General features: G+C 38.8%; 1 protein-coding gene across 2 annotated transcripts in view; it reads left to right on the forward strand.

The window, feature by feature from the left end:
- ALPK3 (alpha kinase 3) overlaps positions 1–21920 on the forward strand; it is a 217871-nt gene that overhangs the window by 136649 nt on the left and 59302 nt on the right. For both annotated transcript variants that reach the window (XM_053717269.1, XM_053717270.1), the window contains one exon: positions 8825–8972. In XM_053717269.1, the coding sequence (XP_053573244.1) occupies positions 8825–8972 (148 nt within the window). The remainder of the gene's footprint in view (positions 1–8824; positions 8973–21920) is intronic.

Here is a 21920-nt window from a genome sequence, read left to right on the forward strand (position 1 = left end):
GTACTAATAAATCTTATAACGGATCCCTCAGATTACTTATTATCTTGTTTCTCTTTGTATAGTAGGGTTTCTCTATTTACATTTTTGGATTTATTAAATGCATGTTTTAAGCATTTTTGAGAGTACCTTTAGCTTCCTCCCTGAATTGGTTAAACTCTGTACAGTTTCTCCTAGGGCGGATATATTGATTATAAGGGATGTTCTAGATTAAGTTTCTTGAAAGATGGCTATCAAAGGATAACCCCCTTTTTTTCTGTATATATATATATATATATATATATATATATATATATATATACACACACACATGCACATATACACATACACACACACATATATATATATATATACACACACACACATGCACATATACACACACACATATATATATATATATATATATATATATATATATATATATATATACACACACATGCACATATACACACACATATATACATAGAGACATCCATACACACAAACACACACACATAAACACAGACATGCACGTAAAAACATGCAGACATATATACACAAACACACACACACATGCACATATACACAAACACACACACACATGCACACAAACACACACATACGCACACACACATATACACAAACTTGCACATACCATACACACATATGCACATATATACAAAGACACACACATGCACATACACATACACCCATGCACATATAACCCCAATTCCGAAAAAGTTGGGACAGTATGGACAATGCAAAAAACCAAAAAGAGTCATTTAAAATTCAATTCACCACGCACTGTATTGAAAACACATTACTAACACATTATTTGATGTTTTACTTTGTGAATTTAATGTATTTTTGAAAATATACACTAATTTCTGATGACTGCAACACGTTCCAAAAAAGTTGGGACTGGGGCAATATAGGAATAATAGCGATGTGACAATTTGAAATAAGAAGGTGATGTGAAACAGGTGAGGCAATCATGTAATTCCTTTAAGAGCAAGTATGGGTCGAGGCTCGCCAATTTCCCAACAGATGCGTCAGCAAATAATCCAACACTTTAAGAACAACATTCCCCAAAGACAAATCGGTAGGACTTTGGGCATTTCACCTTCTACAGTGCACAATATAATTAAAAGATTAAAGGAATCCGGTCAAATTTTGGTGTGTAAAGGGCAAGGCTGAAAACCACTTCTGAATGCATGATCTCGATCCCTCAGACGTCACTGTCTCCAAAACCATCAAGAGTCTGTAATGGATATCTTTTCATGGACTTGGGAATACTTTGGTAAGCCTTTTGTCAGTCAATATCATTTACCGCTGAATCCACAGATGCAAGTTAAGGCTTTACTATGCAAAGCAGAAGCCATACATCAACACTCTCCAGAAGCACTGCCAACTTCTCTGGGCACAGTGGAATTGTATTTGTGGTTCAACAAGTTTTTTTGAGAAAACAGCCGTCTTGTTCTCTGGGCCAAAGAGGAAAAGAACCATCCAAGCTTTTATCAGCGTCAGGTCCAAAAGCCAGCGTCTGTCATGGTATGGGGGTGTGTCAGTGCCCATGGCATGGATAACTTGCACATCTGTGAGGGCACCATTAATGCAGAAAGATATGTAAGAATTTTGGAGCAACATATGCTGCCATCCAGACGTCATCTTTTCCATGGATCTCCTTGCATTTTTCAGCAGGACAATGTCAAACCACATTCTGCCCAAAATTACAAGTGCATGGTTGCATAAGCAGAGAGTGCGGGTGCTAGCATGGCCTGCCTGCAGTTCTGATTGAGAATGTGTGGTGCATTGTGAAGGACAAAATAAGGTAATGAAGGCCCCGTGCACTTGCACAGTTGAAGACATGCATAATGGATAAATGGGGGGAAATTCTGCTTGCTAAACTTAAACAACTGGTGTCTTCAATGCCAAAATGCTTAATAAGTATTATTAAAAGAAAAGATGATGTCGACTGTCCCAACTTTTTTGCATTGTGTTGCAGTCATCACATTTAAAATGAGTGTATATATACAAAAAAAAAAACCCATTAAATTCACATTATTATTAAAACATCAAATAATGTGTTAATAATGTGTTTTCAATATAGTACAGGGTGAATTGTATTCTCAAATGACTCTGTTTTTTTGTATTTTCCATACTGTCCCAACTTTTTCAGAATTGGGGTTGTACATGGACATACACAAATACACAAAAACACACACAAATATACACACACAGACACACACACGCACAAACACAAACATACACATATACACAAACACATAAATACACATACACAAAGTCACTCAAACACACACACATACACACATATACACAAACACGCACATAAGTTACATTACAATTACACTGCTCCCTTTACAGTGACAACTTAAAGGGACATAATACTCATATGCTAAATCACTTAAAACTGATGCAGTATAACAGTAAAAAGCAGACAGGAAAATATAACCTGAGCATCTCTATGTAAAAAAGAAAGATATTTTACCTCACAATTTCCTCAGCTCACCAGAGTAAGTTCTGTGTAAAAAGTTTTACTTTAGCTGGTGTCCAAATGTTTTCGGGCGACTGCCCCCTTGGTACTTTAAACTCACCATTGGCACCCCCTAATATAACCCATAAAAATAATATTCAGACCAGCAGTGAACAACCCCAAAGATAACGACACAATACAATCTAAAGGAGTAACTATTAATCATATTACAATTTAAAATATTTTTTTATTTTATTAAAACTATATTATCTTTATCTTTTAATACTAGCTTTTTAATGATGATAGTCACTGTGTAAGAGTCTTATAAACCACATTTAGTAATTACTTCACTTTTCAAAAACTGTTAATCCAATGGATGGGCTTGATGAAGTGATACAAGTTTCCAAGTCTCAGGTTTCATATCACTTTGGTCTTAAATCACCAGACAGAGATCTGGAGTTGATTTCGTTGTTTGGAGCATATTTGTTGCACCAATAAATCAACTTTATAGAAAGTGTATCCTACTTACCAAAGTGTTATGTAGCGCACCACCAGATTATTTCTAATGACAGACGACATAAAAACGTGTGTTTCCTGCTACTACACAATGATTCTATACTGTGCAGTTAATATTAGAAATCTGTGCTAATGTACAGCGCTGGCAAAACAAAGAATACAAGTGGCTGCAATTTATCAAAGTAAGAGAAAGAGATACCGGTAGTTGCTGATAAACCTGAACTATCATAGAATGAAAAGCCTTGATGGAGCCTTGGCAAAGAGCAGTAAAACTTCAAATACAAAGCAAGAAAGCTGTTTTGCTTTGCACATCTAGGTTAAAGTCCAACAAATTATGATAATTAAACTTGGAGGGGCCCACTAGCATTCTCTTCCATTCATTTCCTAGCACGCCTATGTTAATCCAAGATCCCCCCTTCCAACTTGTATGCCTATTAGTGCCCCCTCAGTAATCCTACCACCCCCAGGCAGTACTGCTCACTTCAGGAACCACTGATTTAGATCATCTCATCTGAGCAGAGAGCTTTATATTATCGGGCCTTAATCTTCCACTTTAACCATAACCATGCTGTCCCAGTCTACCCACCACAGTTTAATCTTAAATGCACTAATCCAATCCTCTATCTAAATTAAGCCTAATACTCCCCTTCCCACACTGCAATTATCTGTAAATGCTAAATGACCCCAGCCCAAAGATCCTTAACCACAAGCTCCTCCACTGTAGGATATTATAATGTCTAACTGGATCTACCCATTGCAATTAGCCCTATCCACACCATCCCGCTCAAACCCCCATGTGATCCAACTACCATCATTAAAAACACCCCCACATTGGTAACCACCTTTACCTTATAACCATCCCATCGGTAATAACCCCAGACACCTAACTCCTGTAAATAACAAATACCACAATGAAAGAAAAAAAAAGTTCCTCAAATTACCATTCCCAAAGTTTGTTGAGTCTTTTCTAGCTATCAGCAGCAAGGTCCTCTTCTTGTTGATCCCTGTCATATTCAAATGTTTGCAAGGGTCACCACATCTTTTTATAGAAATGTTAACAATTTAGATTTCATAGTAACCAATAAGGTTTCTGGATAGGTAATCTAACTCTCAAAATTGCACCCAACCTGTCTTCTAACTGATAATAAGAGGAGCAGGAGTCATAAAGCTTACTGTTAGCTGTCTATGTGGCCAATCACAATTTATTGTACAATCTTTGTTGGCCTGTTTTCAGCTGCCAATAAACACTTTCCAAATTTAAACCAACCACAATTTTTTTGACCAGAAAACGTGTTATTGGCTCACCAAAAAGGGCCTATACATAGCATAGTACAGCCCTGTTCAAGGTAATCACAATCTAATTTCTCAATACCCTTCAATAGATTTTCAGCACCATTTTTCACTTATCAAATTTGACATATAAAAATCCCCATTTGACATATTTGAAGAGGATTTATAAAGAAACAGATATATTGCACATAGCCAATACACATTGAAAATGGCTAACACTATTTTGGATGTACATATGAATATATGGTATAGATTTGTTAATCCTCTCTTCATCTATCTTGTAGAGTCCATCTTTAGTGTGTGTTCCTGAAAATTACAGTACATTTATAGATCTATTTAATAGCCATACACATGATTTCTCATACAGCATATGAAAACTACTAGATAAACAAAATAAAAAACAGCTGCAACATATAGAAAATCTGTTTAGCAACAGTGTTCTTAAAATGTTTGTTTTTATTTCATATTTGGATTTTAATGATATTGTTATAGTATGTTTGTGTTTTGATTTCTTCAACAAGCAAAATATTATTGTTTGGAGTTTCTTCTTGTTTGCTGGTGTCTGTTTTTTTTCTCTCTAAATAACAAATCCAAAGAACCTCTTTTTAATATTAAAGGGACACTGAACCCGAATTTTTTCTTTTGTGATTCAGATAGAGCATGCAATTTTAAGCAACTTTCTACTTTACTCCTATTATCAAATTTTCTTCATTCTCTTGATATCTTTATTTGAAAAGCAAGAATGTAAGTTTAGATGCCGGCCCATTTTTGGTGAACAACCTGGGTTGTTCTTGCTGATTGGTGGATTAATTTAACCGACCAATAAAGAAGTGCTGTCCAGGGTCTGAACCAAAAATAGCTTAGATGTCTTATTTTTCAAATAAAGATAGCAACAGAACGAAGAAAATTTGATAATAGGAGTAAATTAGAAAGTTGCTTAAAATTGCATGCTCTATCTGAACCACAAAAGAAAAATTTTGGGGTCAGTGTCCCTTAAGAATCTTGTGTTGCAATCTGGTAACATTAGAAATATTAAATGGTTGGAAACAATGGATATATATAAAAAAAAACATTTTAATTACTGTACTTTCCATTTTTTTAAATTCTTAATTTTTTTTTTTCCAACAAAGACAAACATTTGGTGAGACTATAATGGCTATATTGGAGCAAACCTCATAATTTAGCACTTTTACAAATTGTTAAATTCCTGTTATTGGAGATCATGGGGTCAATTTATCAAGCTCCATACGGAGCTTGATGCCCTGTGTTTCCGGCGAGCCGTTATGAAGCAGCGGTCTAAAGACCACTGCTCCATAACCTGTCCGCCTGCTCTGAGGCAGCGGACAGAAATCAACCCGATCGAATGCGATCGGGTTGATTTACACCCACTTCTAGAGGCCGATTAGCCGCATATGCTTTTGGCATTTATCAGTGTGCGGCGGATATGATACTCTACATCGTATCATGTCCGTCCACACTTTAAAAAATATACCCCTTAATGAAAGTTGCAGCCACTTGCTACTATGAGAAAATAATTTCCTGCACTGTACTTATTGATTGAAGATGAAAATCTTGCAAATTCGGACAAACCTTTTTTCTCAATCTTTTTAAAAAAAAATTTAAAAAAATTATTTGTCATTAACACACACATATCGCAATTATTTCTGAACATGAGGCTAATTTTAAAGATGTTATTATTAACTTTGTACACAAAAGAGATCTTCCCAAACACCTCTAATGTTATATAATGAGCTGCCAACTAATTAACAAAAACACTTTTTTCGTGGTTTTCAATTGGAAACGAATTTGTGGTTTAGACCTTATATCAGTCAAGACTTTTTTGGGGGGGGTGATCACTTGAAAAATCATGCCAACAATACTGTCGGATTTTCAATTTAATGGCCCAGATTACAAGTGGCGCGCTAATGATAGTGTGGGTCGCAATATGAAGTATTGCTGGACCATGCTAGCATTAGCACACAACTTGATATTACATGTCCATGGTAAATCTCATATACCAGAAACGGGTAAACGCGGCTGACATTGCTCTAGCGTAACCTATACTTTCAATGGAGATCGCAAACCGGCCTACATAGTATTACAAGTTGAAAGTAATAGTTTGCGCTATAATGTTAATATTAATAAAACTTTTTAAAAAGGATTTAAAGGAATATGGTAAATGTCAAGGTGTTTAAATTGGGAAGGGCTCCAATGTATATATACATATATTCATGGGTGTATATATATATATATATATATACACATATATTAATGTATATATTTATATGTATATGTATATGTGTATATATATATATATATATATATATGTATTTATGTATGCCAAAATATGTGTATGTGTATGTGTGTATGTGATATATATATATATATATATACAGTATATTTATATACAGTATATATATATGTGTGTGTGTGAGAAAATTGTTTTAATGCCATAGGTAAAATTCATTTACAAAGAAGACAATTTTGGTTAGATTAATTTATTAGAGGTTACCTCAATCAATATAAGGTAAGTATGCCGCTTCTATGAGGGAGAGACCTCCGGTGTTTTTTGATTTATTCTTTTTTTTTCCCTGGAGTATGGTAGAGACGTTTCCCAAAAGCATGATACTTCGTGGGCCTGCGGATGGAGCAGGTAACAATATGAGAAACAGAAGAGGAGAGCAAATTGTGCAGTATTGTTTTATTAAAAATGAAAAGTGTCACTATGTACAATTTATAACTTACATGATTTAACCTGAAGCAGTTATGAGGTATGTATTGGGTATGTTGTTAAAACCAAAAAAGCCCAATCAGAAAAGTTCTATGTTCTATAAAAAAAGCCTTCAGTATGTAGCTTATAGCATTGTCCCTATTATATGTTATATCGAGACCTGATCCATCCACGGCCCACAAAGCATTACACTTTTGGGAAACGTGGGACCATTTTATTCTGTGTGAAGAAAATAGGAATTTGGAGTATTCCTAATGCACTTTTGGGTTTAGCACAGTTGATTTAGCACAGTGTTAGGTTAGCGCGCAATCGATAACTAATAGGGGTTCATTTAGCCCGCTTCTTAGAAGACTATGGGAAAAAGAAGTTCTGAAGTTAGCGCGCCTGAGTCTGATTTGCAATTGTTTGTTGTCACCAAAAAAAATATTATGAATACTGAGACATTTCTGGATCCTTAATTTTTGTGCCAGAAGTTGTCAGTCCCTGAATTAATTTAATAAAATGGGAAATCTGATTTGTCATTGGTAACATGGCTAATCTGGTGTTAATTTGAATTACTTAAAAGGGCAGTAAACACCTTGAGAATTTGATATAAAATGTTTACTAACTAGATAGTAAAACAAATTTGCAATATATTTTTATTATTTATTTTGCCCTCTTTTTTATGTAAATAGCTCTGAAAATAGTGGCTTTTCTAAATCTCAGAACTGAAGCACATGGCAGACTTATGTTTCACTAATTTCTAACAATATGACCAAGCTGCCAAATGAGGCAAGTGGTGACTTGAGTTTGACTATTGAAAATCAATTACAGCAAACAAAATGGTAATACATTTTAAAAATGTTTATATTTTGCTATTGTATTGCACGACAACAGGAATGTCTTGTGATTGGAAGGTATTTACGGTCCCTTTAATTACTTTTGGTTGTTAGTATAGATAATAAGCAAACACAATACACATCAAACATTCACAACTGCTTTTCACATGCTTGCTGAGCCACAGTAATTCTGATAATCTAATGGAAACTAGTCATAAATAAGGGAAGTGGTTATATGGTGCAACAGGAGAAATTAGATTATGTCGTGTATATATGATGCAACTATGACTCTTATCTTTCAGTTTACTTTCATCATCTTTTTCCTTTTTTGACCTTGATGTTTCTTTTTTCCATGTATGACAGCCACAGCTTGCTAGGAACTGGCTTCTGACCTTAAAAAGACCTATATGTGATAAAAGTATACATTGCAACATTAACCCCTTGTCAGTAGCATGCAAAACTGTGTAATCTGGCAACATTTTCATTACTGGATTGTGCATAGGTAGGGTGACCATATTGCCGCTTTAAAAAGGGACGCATATTAAAAATACATATGCCAGGGTTCTTATACAAACTATTTCTTTAAACAGCCCTGAAAACAGCCCTGAAAACAGCCCTGACATGTATTTTTCATATGTGTCCCTTTTTAAAGCAGAATTATGGTCACCCTATGCATAGGTTAATTATTTCATGAATGAGATGACCCATAATTTTAAGTCAGATATGATGTAATTTATTACTGCTCAGTGAGAGAGTTTTGGGGCTGAAGGCAGTATTTGTAGATATTAATATATCAGGGAACACAAGGAGGGTGCACATGGCTAAACCTTTAGGAAGACACTAATGCAGCAACTTTGGTGACATATCACTATGTCGCTGAGCCCACACAACAAAATCTGGTGGTCTCACAAATGCTGATACCCTAGACATTGACCATATGCTATTAGATGGTAATATGCCTCTGAGAAACATCATTTTTTTAACTTCCTTCTCCCTTAGCTCCACAGGTGATAAGGAAGATAAGAGCTGAACAATTTTCTGATGCATCAGGAAACTTAAAACTCTGGTGCCAGTTCTTCAATATCTTAAGTGATTCTGCAATAACTTGGTATAAGGATGAAGTTGAAGTCGCAAAAGTGAAGAGAAGGTAATGCTACAATTAAACTTGGATATTTACAGTTTTAAAATAGAAATTCCAATAGCTTGTTGTCAGTGACTTAGGGGGTGGATTGCTGTACCTCTAATAAAAGTAAAAAACATTATTTTAAATTGGATCTAAAAAGACTGAATTGACTTCTCGAAATGCAGTGGTTTGATATGCCTTAATGCATTATGTCATTGTGTGTTAGTTTTAAATGTAGTTGTCATTTTGTCATGAAATACAACGTGTTCCATATATATTATAAATATTAGTTTATTCTGCATCATGTGTAGGGCTTGTTTCCAAAACAAGAAGATGGATAGTTGAGCTGCTAACATAATATGCATGATTAAAGGACCAATAGGAATACATTATCTATATACAATAAACATATCTCCAGAGATAATGCCACAGAGATTGGTAATCTTTCAAATATATCCCCCAAAATGTAATTATGTTCAGACACTTCCACCACATGTGTAGATTAGAGGTTTATGTACCTATTTCACCAAACAAGCTTTATAGACATAGTTGAATTTATGTCATATCTACCAAATTTACTTGGAGACTATCCAGGATGAGGAGGCTGGTGGCTGCTTTGTTGGGTAGATCTGGAGTCAGAATCACAAGAAGTCAGTGGCAGAGTCAAAACTGGAGCAGCTTTGAGCATTGTGTGGATAGTTGGTCCTCAACAAACCAGGAATCAGCGCAAAAATACAAAGTAAGAATATAAGAGCGAATTCACGTATTCCCCCATAGAAGTCAATGAAGAAAAAAAGTGGGGGAAAAAAAACACTTTACTTTCGCGCAAACCCGATGACATTTTCTCATTTGCACTAAACCAACATGTCCAGTCTTCTGCGCATAACAGAATATGTTCTATTTATTCATAAATAAATATTTCTACATATATGTGATGGTTTTTTGGTACAATATATATTTATACCTTTATATATATATATATATATATATATATATATATATACAGGTGGCCCCCGTTTCACAACGGTTCAATTTACACCATTTCCGAATAACAACTTTTTTTTCCAGTCATGTGACTGCTATTGAAAAGCATTGAGAAGCAGTGCATTTATTAAAATAGCCAGTAGGTGGAGCTGTCCGTTTTTGTTGCAGCAAAGCCAAGCAAGCTGAAATTAATCAGTTTAACCAGACCTGAGCTATAGAGCAGATTTCAAGGGAACAAGATCTCCCTGTCTATAAATCAGTCCAGATTGGAATGCATAGAAAGATCTGTTTGCAGAAAAATGCAAGTGAAGTCTGTGTTGTGTGATTATTTTATTAGGTTTATAATGCTGTTTAGCAAATGTTTTTGTTCATTTAACTTAGTTTAATTATATATTCTGTGTTGTGTGATTATTTTATTAGGTTTATAATACTGTTTAGCATTTAAAGTCTTCATTTCAAAGCTTTAAAAATAATGTATTAGATGTTACTTATGACAATTTTGAGAGGGACCTGGAACCTATCTCCCTCACTTCCCATTGACTTACATTATAAACTGGGTTTCAATTTACAACGGTTTCGATTTACAACCATTCCTTCTGGAACCTAACCCCGGCGTAAACTGAGGGCTACCTGTATATATATATTTAGAAATGCAGAACATTGGAATGTATAATATTTACAGCAAGTACATAGCTAAAACCTTTATTAAATATGAATATTGCATAAATATGATTTTACATGTTTTCATCTACTTAACGGCAAAGGGCTCCAATGCACTTATATATGTTTATATATGTCTGTAACGACATATAGAAACATATAAATACATAAATACATATGTACACATATATAGATATAAATATATACATATCCATAAATATATATATAAACATATCCATCTTTAGAAAATATATGTATCTCAATGTTAAAGCCCTTTGCCTGTCTTTTTATTTTTCTAACACCTGAAATCTTTTATCTTTGAGCCTTTATAACTATTGTGTACAATATTTGTATTTAATAATTTTTATTAGATAGTGTTATTATGAGTGTAACTGTACTTGGTAATGTATTTTTGATGTGTTTTGTGCAACTTTTTAGTTTTGCGAAACAGTTAACCAGAGCTCCCGGTAATCATTCTAGCGTAAATTGCGATTGTGCTCAAGCGGGCGTGTTTGCTTTCAACTTGTTATACCATTGGTAAACCTAACGATCACAAACCCCCGCAATAAACCCCTTATTGCTCGGCGCCAAACATTTGCGCTCCACTGGTAATCTGGCCCTAATTGCTCTGTTTTCAAACCTGTCCTCAGGCCTCCCTAACAGACCACATTTTTAGGATATCAAAACTAGCGAACAGGTGAAACAATCAGCTGATTAGTAACCATGGTTATTTTACCAACTCTCATCCAAGGTGATCCTGAAAACCTGGCCTGTTGGGGAGGCCTGAGGACAGGTTGAAAACCAGTGCTCTAGAAATAAAATGTTTGCGTGCGTTGGTTTGTACTCGCATTACAAGTTGAAAGTAAAAAGTTATCGCTTGCACGCTGTTATAATTTTATTTCTTGTTTGTTTGTTCACTATGGTGAGTGAAACATACAGGATTTCTTATAGCATTTATTATGGAAAATGACAAAAAATATGTATAGTGTTACAGGTTGGTTAACGGAATAAGACTTTTGCTAGGTTAACCTATCTGTATTAATATTTGCCAGCTAGATAGTTTGATCCTACAAACACTGTAGTCTGCAGTAAACTAATTAGGCAAGATTAAAGTTCAGGTTCATGCAACAATACTGTCCAGATATTCAGTGAGATATTGTTCAAAGTAGTTACTGTAGCGAATGGAATATAAGGTATCAAGTAATAGTATTGGTAAATATACGACCTGTTAATCAGTCCTCAAAACAGAGGTGTGCAAAGTTAAATGTGAGGCCGCGGAAGGTTGCGGCTTGCAGCGTGGAGCTGTGTGAGAATGCCTCCAGGCGGTAGCTGATGACGTCAGCGGTAAGCAGCCGATACTGGTCTGAGACGAGCTGAAAGTAGAAGCTGCGGTCAGTAGCGAGAGCGAGAGTGCCGCTCTGAGATGCTGGGGAAAATAGGTGGAGCCGGATTGGCTCAGTTTCACACACACTTGGGTGAGAATTGCAGATAATCCAGCATAGAAGAGAGGCAAAGGTGTGTCTTAAATAGGCAGGTGAATTCATTAAAGGGGCAGTGAGCAGAGAAAAAAAGGAAGGATCTGACATATCCCCCCCCCAAGAACACCCACAGCGAGGGTTCTAAGGACAAGGTCTTTCCGGATTTCTACGGTGGAAAAGTGAAACACACCTGGGGGCCGAAACTGAAGTAGCAGGTTCCCATGAATCTTCAGAATGATCATACCCTTTCCATTGTACTAGATATTCCAAAACACCCCTTCGCCGCCTGGAGTCAAGTATAGCCTCTATCTCATATTCTAAATCCTGGGAAAGAACATGGGTAACAGAATCCACGGTAAATCTGTCGGAAAGACAGGGTTTAACCAAGGAGACATGGAAAGTCGGGTGTATCTTATATGAGTGAGGCAGTTGTAAAGTGACAGTAGCTGGATTCCTAACGGCAATTATAGGAAAAGGACCTATAAATAGCTTACTCATTTTCTTGGAGGGTGTATGTAAGCGCAAATTCTTAGTTGACAACCAGACTAGTTGTCCAACCTGGTAGACAGGTTGAGGCTTATGCCGCAAGTCATAATAACGTTTATGGGAGGCTTGTGCATGTTTTATGTTGTCTCGAGCAACAGACAAGGTCTGGGAGATGTCATTCACAGTGTCGTTGACTTTAGGACAGGGAGATGGTGCATAAGGAAGGAAGCTGATTCTGGGATTGAGTCCATGGTTGAGAAAGAAAGGGCTAAAGCCAGTTGAAGAATTCTTAGCGTTGTTGTAGGCGAATTCTGCCAGAGCGAGATGGTCAGCCCATTGATCCTGTTGGTTGGAGCAAAAACAGCGGAGGTACTGCTCCAACCACTGATTGGTGCGCTCTGCCTGTCCATTCGTTTGTGGATGATATGAAGTTGTGAGCTTTTGAGTTACTTGTAGAGTATTACATAAATGTCTCCAAAAACGAGAGGTGAATTGTGATCCTCTGTCTGAAAGGAGTACCATAGGCAACCCATGTAATCTAACAACATTCCTAATAAACAAGTCGCAAGTTTGTTGTGCAGTGGGTACTCCTATAGCTGGTATGAAATGTGCCATTTTTGTTAGCAAGTCAACTACTACAAAAATGGAGGTGTAGGATGAAGATTTTGGTAGATCGACAATAAAATCCATTGCGAGATGAGTCCAAGGGGTTTCTGGAACTGGATATGGTTGTAGAAGTCCCATCGGAGAATGGTGTGATGGTTTACACGTGGCACAAATACCACATTTGGAAATATAGTCTTCTACGGAGGAAAGCATAGTTGGCCACCAGTAATTACGCTTAAGTAGCTCTAGAGTTTTTTGTATGCCTAAATGTCCCGTGAGTGGGGAATCATGATGGGCTCGTAAAAGAGAAATTCTATACTGAGGTGGTATGTATAGATGTTTACCATGGTAATATAAACCATCTGGATTTCTTTGCAGAAGATGAGTTGGTTTTGTGGAATCCTGATTTTGATCTTTCTGAAACTGAGGATCGTTATGGACGAGTAGTCCTAAAAAGTTTGATGAGGGTATAACTGTAGATGGGGTTTCCACATTAAGCGGCCTAGTGTCTCTGCGGGAGAGAGCGTCAGCTTTACCGTTTCGACTACCAGGTCTGTAGGTGATGAGATAATTGAAACGTGAGAAATAGAGATTCCAGCGAAGTTGTCTGGAGGAGAGAGTCCTACTTTGTTGTAAATATTGTACATTTTTGTGATCTGTTATAACGATAATAGGGTGTAAAGCTCCCTCTAAGAGATGTCGCCATTGCTCAAATGCAGTTTTGATGGCCAGCAATTCCTTTTCCCCTATGGGGTAATTTCGTTCAGCTGGTAACATGAGCCTGGAAAGATAGGCGACAGGATGCATCACATCAGTAAGGGATTGTTTCTGTGACAACACTGCCCCCAGAGCATAATCCGACGCATCAACCTCTACAATAAACTGTAAATCTGGGTCTGGGAATTTAAGAATAGGTGCCGTGGTGAAGTCAGTTTTCAACTGTTGGAAGACTCTCTGACAGTCAGATGTCCAGTTAAAAGTGTTTTGTTAAATCAGTAAGTGGTTTAGCAGTCTGGGCGAAATTACGAATAAACTTTCGATAGAAATTCGCAAAACCAAGGAATCTTTGTACTTGTTTGCGATTTTTTGGGGTAGGCCACTGAGTGATAGCATGGATCTTAGAGTCATCCATCTTAATACCAGTGTTCGAGATAATGTAACCCAAGAAAGTGACTTGACTGCAATGAAATTCACACTTTTCTAGTTTAGCGTATAACTTATGTTGACGAAGTCTTGCTAATACTGTTCTCACGTGGGTCACATGTTGTTGTATAGTATCAGAATAGATCAAGATGTCGTCAAGATAAACTACTATAAAGGTGTCCAAGATGTCTTTAAAAATGTCATTTATGAAACATTGGAATGTAGCTGGAGCGTTACATAACCCGAAAGGCATAACGGTATATTCATACAAGCCATAACGAGTTCTGAAAGCTGTTAACCATTCATCTCCAGCTCTCATTCTTATAAGATTGTAAGCACCCCTGAGGTCCAATTTTGTGAAGACTTTGGCAGTGCGCAATCTTTCTATCAATTCAGGGATGAGGGGTAATGGGTAGCGATTTTTCTTAGTACGTTTGTTTAACTCCCTGTAGTCAATAATTGGTCTGAGCGACTGATCTTTGTTTTTAACAAAAAATATACCTGCACCAGCAGGTGAGGTGGAAGGTCTAATAAAACCTTTTGCTAGATTTTCCTGTAGATATAATTTTAGGTGATCTAGTTCGGGTTTAGATAGGGGGTATATGTGACCCACTGGTATAGTGGAGCCGGGTAAGAGGTCTATAGGACAGTCGTAGGTCCTGTGTGGCGGAAGTGTCTGTGCATCAGTCTTGTTAAATACGTCTTGGAAATCAGTATATTCGAATGGCAACTGAGAAGCAGATGAGAGAAGAATGTTATTGAGAGGGAAACAAGTCTGAGAGCAGTAAGGAGACGTTAGGTCTATAGTCAATTTGTGCCAGTCAAAGATAGGTTTATGGATTTGTAACCAAGTAAGACCTAATATAACAGGATATAGAGGACTAGGTATAATGTCAAAGCTGATAGATTCTCTATGTCCTGTGGAGGTGCACATAAGTAAGGGAGTGGTTTCAAGAGTTACTGGACCATAGGATAATGAAGACCCATCAACCAAATTTATAGAAACAGGAGACATTTTTGCTTGTGAGGGTATTTTATTTCTATTTACAAAATCACAATCAATGTAATTTCCTGAAGCGCCTGTATCAATAATCGCATCAATCTTTAGGCAATGTAGATCCCACTGTAAAGTAAAGGACATAGAAATATGTGGTTGTTTTGGTCTATTTAGTGAAAGGCTAAGAAATGTTGAAGAAGTCTTACCGTTTTTTGTCTTTTTTAAGAGAGGACATGCTGTCAGGTCATGCTCAGGGGCAGCACAGTACATACACAGACGAAGAGTGCGTCTTCTGCCTTTCTCCTCAGGTGATAGAGGACCTCTGATGAATCCAATATCCATTGGAGTCTCATTATCCCTAGAGGGTACTGGTGGAGTATTCTGTCGTTTGTATGAAGTTGGAGTGTTTGCCCTCTCTTGTTTGCGTTCCCTTATACGCCTATCAATTGTAGTGCAATGTGTGAAGAGATCCTCCAAATGCTCTGGTACACCAGTACGGGAGAGCTCATCTTTGATGTCTTCTGAAAGCCCAATCCTGAACTGGTGTCTAAGCGAGGGTTCATTCCATTTTGATTCGATTGCATAGATTTTAAATTGCGATATATAATTTTCTACAGGTTGTCTGCCCTGTCTCAAGGCCCTGAGAGAGGATTCGGCAGATTCCTGTTTAAAAGGATCTTCATATAGTGAGGATAGAGCCTTTAGAAAATCCTGTATAGAGTTTAGAATGGGATTCTGATTTTCAAACAAACTATCCGCCCAAACACGGGGTTCACCCCTTAAATAAGAGATAGTGGTCAACACCTTAATTCTATCAGTGCTATAAGTTCTGGGTTTTAGTTCGAACATCAAAAGACAAGCATTTCTAAATTCCTTAAACATTGCTCTATTACCACTAAACTTGTCAGGAAAAGACACCTGTGGTTCAGGATGTGCTTCTGAATGTGCAGTTTTAGCAGTATACATATCTCTAAGGCAATATTTGAGCACCTGATTTTCAGTTTGCACTTCTCTGAGCGTTAAATTTACAGAATCCATACGTTGAGTTAAAGTGGCAATTTGGTTTGCAATTTCTGTCATATCCATGGTGCTATACCTGTATTTAGAGGCTGGATTATACTGTTATAATTTTATTTCTTGTTTGTTTGTTCACTATGGTGAGTGAAACATACAGGATTTCTTATAGCATTTATTATGGAAAATGACAAAAAATATGTATAGTGTTACAGGTTGGTTAACGGAATAAGACTTTTGCTAGGTTAACCTATCTGTATTAATATTTGCCAGCTAGATAGTTTGATCCTACAAACACTGTAGTCTGCAGTAAACTAATTAGGCAAGATTAAAGTTCAGGTTCATGCAACAATACTGTCCAGATATTCAGTGAGATATTGTTCAAAGTAGTTACTGTAGCGAATGGAATATAAGGTATCAAGTAATAGTATTGGTAAATATACGACCTGTTAATCAGTCCTCAAAACAGAGGTGTGCAAAGTTAAATGTGAGGCCGCGGAAGGTTGCGGCTTGCAGCGTGGAGCTGTGTGAGAATGCCTCCAGGCGGTAGCTGATGACGTCAGCGGTAAGCAGCCGATACTGGTCTGAGACGAGCTGAAAGTAGAAGCTGCGGTCAGTAGCGAGAGCGAGAGTGCCGCTCTGAGATGCTGGGGAAAATAGGTGGAGCTGGATTGGCTCAGTTTCACACACACTTGGGTGAGAATTGCAGATAATCCAGCATAGAAGAGAGGCAAAGGTGTGTCTTAAATAGGCAGGTGAATTCATTAAAGGGGCAGTGAGCAGAGAAAAAAAGGAAGGATCTGACACACGCAAACCCAATGTGTACAAAAAGCCAAAGCACACAATACCCTATTCCTCCACAGAAGTCAACGAAGCAAAAAAAGTGGGGGGAAAACTAACAACCTACTCATGCGCTAACCCGAATGCATATTCTCAAATGCACTAAACCGACATGAAAATATGAATATTTCACATTTCAATGTTCAATGTTCTTCACATAGAAGAATATGTTCAATTTATTCTAACACAATATTTCTACATATATCTGATGGTATTATATATATATATATATGTATATGATTAAATATAGGTATAGATATATACACAAATACACACACATATATATATAAATATTGTCATACCACGCCGCTCTAGCCGTTGCTAGGGGGGAGTCGTCTCCTCTCTGCGTGCCGCGGTGATGTCATTGCCCCACGCTTTCTCCATCAGAAGCCGGTTAGGATCTCCTGTGGCACGAATCCTGCACCTATGTAAGTAACTTCAGTCCTAGCTATCACTGCCCAAGTATAGGTGCTACTTACTGTTCTCCTGGGTTTTGCTTATTTGTATGATGGACTGTTATATTGTTGCTGACCCTTGCCTGTCTGACCACTCTGCCTGTTTAACCCTTAACTGCTCGATTGATATACTGCTGCTGAACCTTGCTTGTCTAACCACTCTGCCTGTTTAACCCTTTACTGCTGTATTGATATACTGCTGCTGAACCTTGCTTGTCTGACCACTCTGCCTGTTTAGCCCTTAACTGCTGGATTGATATACTGCTGCCAAACCCTGCCTGCCTGACCATCCTAGTGGTTTACCTCTGGACTGCCTTACTGTTGCCAACCCCTGCCTGCCTGACCATCCTAGTGGTTTACCTCTGGACTGCCTTACTGTTGCCAAACCCTGCCTGCCTGACCATCCTAGTGGTTTGCCCCTGAACTGCCTTTCTCTGGTTTCCTGCCTGTTGCCACCAAGGACTGTCCTGTCTGTGGTAAGTGCCACTTATCTCATCTTGCAAACCTTCTCTGCTCTGGGATATTCCCTATCATTCCGGCTCAACGCCGGGATAACAAGACTACTGGCCGAGTTCGGTCTGATAGAGGAGTATCCCACGAGCGTCACATTATACTTGGGCCATGGAGCCAGATGAGGTAGCACGAGCAGTTTATCTTCAGGGACAGATGTTGGGAACCCATACCACACAGTTGCAGAATATGGATTCCAAGCTAGAGGCTATTACCGCACAACTCTCCTTACTAGTTGCAGCGAGGAATACCGCTCCTGTTGTTATACCGTCAGTCTCTATTCCTAGTACTGCAGCTTCTTCCTCTGATTCTGGATGTATACCCTGGATACCATTGCCTGACAAGTATGAAGGTACTACTGATTGCATGGGGTTTTCTTAACCAATGCAGGCTACACTTCCGCAATGATCCTCACACCTTTCAATCTCACCAGTCAAGGGTCACCTTTATCATTTCCTTACTGAAAGACAAGGCCCTAGCCTGGGTCTCTCCTCTTTTGGAACAGAACGCTCCACTACTGCATGATGCTGATGATTTCATTTCTGCATAATTCTCTGTGTTTGGGACTTCTGGCCGTACACCTGCTGCAGAATTTTCTCTCCTGGACCTCTGCCAGGGCAATAGAACTGTGGCACAATTCCCCATCGAGTTTCGCACCTTGGCACTTGAAACCACTTGGGATGGCAGTGCTCTCTAGGCAGCCTTTAGGAGGGGTCTGCCTGAACGCATCAAAGATGAACTCACTTATCGTGATGTTCCTTCTTCTTTGGATGACTTTATAACCCTTTGTATCAGTCTGGACTCTTACTTCCAGGAGAGACAAGCCAAAAGAGACAGAACCAGGAGGCTCCTTCCCTCCCGTCCTCCTATTCGTCCGGTTTCAGCAGTATCCTTTACCCCTTCAACAGCTCCAGTTACCCCAGTGGAGAAACCCATGGATCTCTCCTCCTTCAAACCTTCAGAATCTGAAAGACAGAGAAGACGGAGGTTGCGACTATGCTTTTATTGTGGATCAAACACCCACCATCTAAAGGACTGTGACATTCGGCCGAGAAAAGCCAATGCTTAGGGGATAAAACTGGGGTACCTCTAAGCATGATCACTACTAAATACCCTCATTCCACTCAGATTCTGGTACCTGTAACCCTTACCTTCCTTCAGAATACAGTCCACACTCAAGCCTTCATTGATTCAGGGGCAGCTGGAAACTTTCTGGATTACCGTTTTATGATTCAAGCTGGCTTGCCTCTTCTGCAGAAAAGACATTGTCTCAAAATAACTACTCTGGATGGCACCCCCCTTGGTTCAGGGTTGATCCATTTTGAGTTAGCACCCCTGACCCTAACTGTGGGAGTCCTTCATATCGAACAGCTGCAGTTCGAGTTCATTCATTCCCCAGAACAACCTGTCATCCTTGGTCTTCCTTGGCTTTGGATACACAATCCACAGTTCGACTGGGCTGAAGGACAACTGGCCTCCTGGGGTACCTTCTGTTTCCACCCCTGTCTTGCTAAAGTCACTCCTCTGCTCCGCATCCCCATAGCCAGTATACAGATTCCTCCAAACCTTCCCTCAGTATATGGGGACTTCACAGATATGTTTGAGAAATAAACAGCCGACGTGCTGCCACCCCACCGTCCTTATGACTGCAAGATCAACCTCTTTCCCGGAGCCCCACTTCCTAAAGAGAGGACTTATCCAGTCTCCAAAGCTGAAACTAAATCCATGGAGGAGTACATCCAAGAGAACCTAGCTAAAGGCTTAATTTGCCCTTCCTCCTCTCCTGCTGGGGCAGGCTTCTTTTTCGTCAGTAAGAAGGATGGTGGGCTCAGACCCTGCATGGACTACAGGGCCTTGAACAACATAACTATCAAGAATCGCTATCCCATTTCTTTGATCACCGAACTGTATGACTCACTCCAGGATGCTTGCTTCGTCACCAAGCTGGACTTACGTGGGGCATACAATCTGATTCGTATCTTTTCAGGCCATAAATGGAAGACCGTCTTCAACACAAGATCTTGGCATTACGAATACATTGTAATGCCCTTTGGGCTGTGTAACACCCCTGCAGTCTTCCAGACATTTGTCAACAATGTCTTCCATGACCTCCTCAATCGCACTGTCATCGTCTACCTAGATGACATCCTTATTTTTTTCTTCCACTCTGGACGAGCATCATAAGTACACTAGACAGGTACTTCAAAGTCTCAGAGACAATTCTTTGGTAGCCAAACTAGAAAAATGGGAGTTTGACCAAGTTCAGATCCAGTTCCTTGGTTATGTCATCTCGAAAGAAGGTTTTGCCATGGATCCTGCTAAACTCCCCGCCGTTTTAGAGTGGCCTCAACCTACTTCATTAAAGGAATTGCAGAGATTCTTGGGGTTCTCCAATTATTACCGCAAGTTCTTAAAGATCTTTTCTCAAACAGTCACTCCACTCACTAAATTGACAAAACGGAACAGAGACTATAAACATTGGCCCCCTGAGGCCATATATGCCTTTACTTGTCTTAAAAAGGCTTTCTGTTCTGCTCCTGTGCTCTGCCATCCTGATCCTTATCTACAGTTTACTTTGGAGGTTGATGCATCCAAGATAGGGGCTGGAGCAGTTCTAACCCAAAGGGATCCTTCAACTTCCAAGTCACACCATGTAACTTTTTTCTCTAAACGCTTTACTCCTGCAGAGAGGAATTACGATGTGGGTAATCGTAAACTCTTAGCCATTAAGATGGCCTTGACTGAATGGCGTCATTGTTTGGAAGGCACTGCTAATCCCATTCAGATTCTCACCGACCACAAGAATCTGACTTACCTAGAGACTGCTCATTGGCTCAATCCTCAACAGGCCAGGTGGGCCTTGTTCTTTTCTGGTTTTAACTTTGTGCTCTCTTATCTTCCTGGGACCAAAAACAAGAAGGCAGATGCCCTTTCCCATCAGTTTCCTCACTCAAGTGATTCCTTTGAAGCTTCTATTGAACACATCATACCTCCCTCCTGTGTGGTTGCTCAATTGAATACCACCCTTCCTCAAAGACTGCAAAGTGCTCAGTCTAGTAAACCTCCTGAAGCCCCCATGGCTTCCGATATCTTTTTTGTACCTCTGAACCTACACACTCCTGTACTGTCCTGGGCTCATGACAGTAAACTCTCAGGAACTTCTGGTTTGACAAGGACTTTTAAGCATCTTTCCCAACACGTATGGTGGCCTACTATGAAGTATGATGCTCAGGATTATGTAAAAGCCTGCAGAACTTGTGCTGCCAACAAAACTCCCCGATCCTTGCCTCCGGCTTGCTCCAACCATTGTCCATTCCCAAACAACCATGGACACACATAGTAATAGATTTCATTGTGGACCTTTCATCTTCTGACCACCATACAGTTATCTGGGTTGTGGTGGATCGTTTTTCCAGACTGGCTCATTTTGTACCCCTAACAAAACTGCCTTCTGCCCAAGAATTGTCATCTCTTTTTCTCCTGCATTTGGTACAACTTCATGGCATTCCTGCAAATATTGTTTCCGACAGAGGTCCACAATTAATTTCTACCTTTTGGAGAGCCTTTTGTAAGTTGATTGGAACCACTGTTTCCTTGTCTTCTGGCTACCATCCTCAGACCAATGGACTAACTGAGAGATTAAATCAGGATCTTGAGGCTTATCTTAGAGCCTTTGTCAAAGCTCTCCATACCAACTGGTCCGAGTTGTTACCCTTAGCTGAGCTGGCAAGAAACACTCATTGGCACTCTTCTCTTCGATGTTCTCCATTTCAAGCCGCAGCAGGGTATCAACCTTGTG

The sequence above is a fragment of the Bombina bombina genome, chromosome 6, assembly GCF_027579735.1.
Source record: "Bombina bombina isolate aBomBom1 chromosome 6, aBomBom1.pri, whole genome shotgun sequence".
Classification (NCBI taxonomy): Eukaryota; Metazoa; Chordata; class Amphibia; order Anura; family Bombinatoridae; genus Bombina; species Bombina bombina.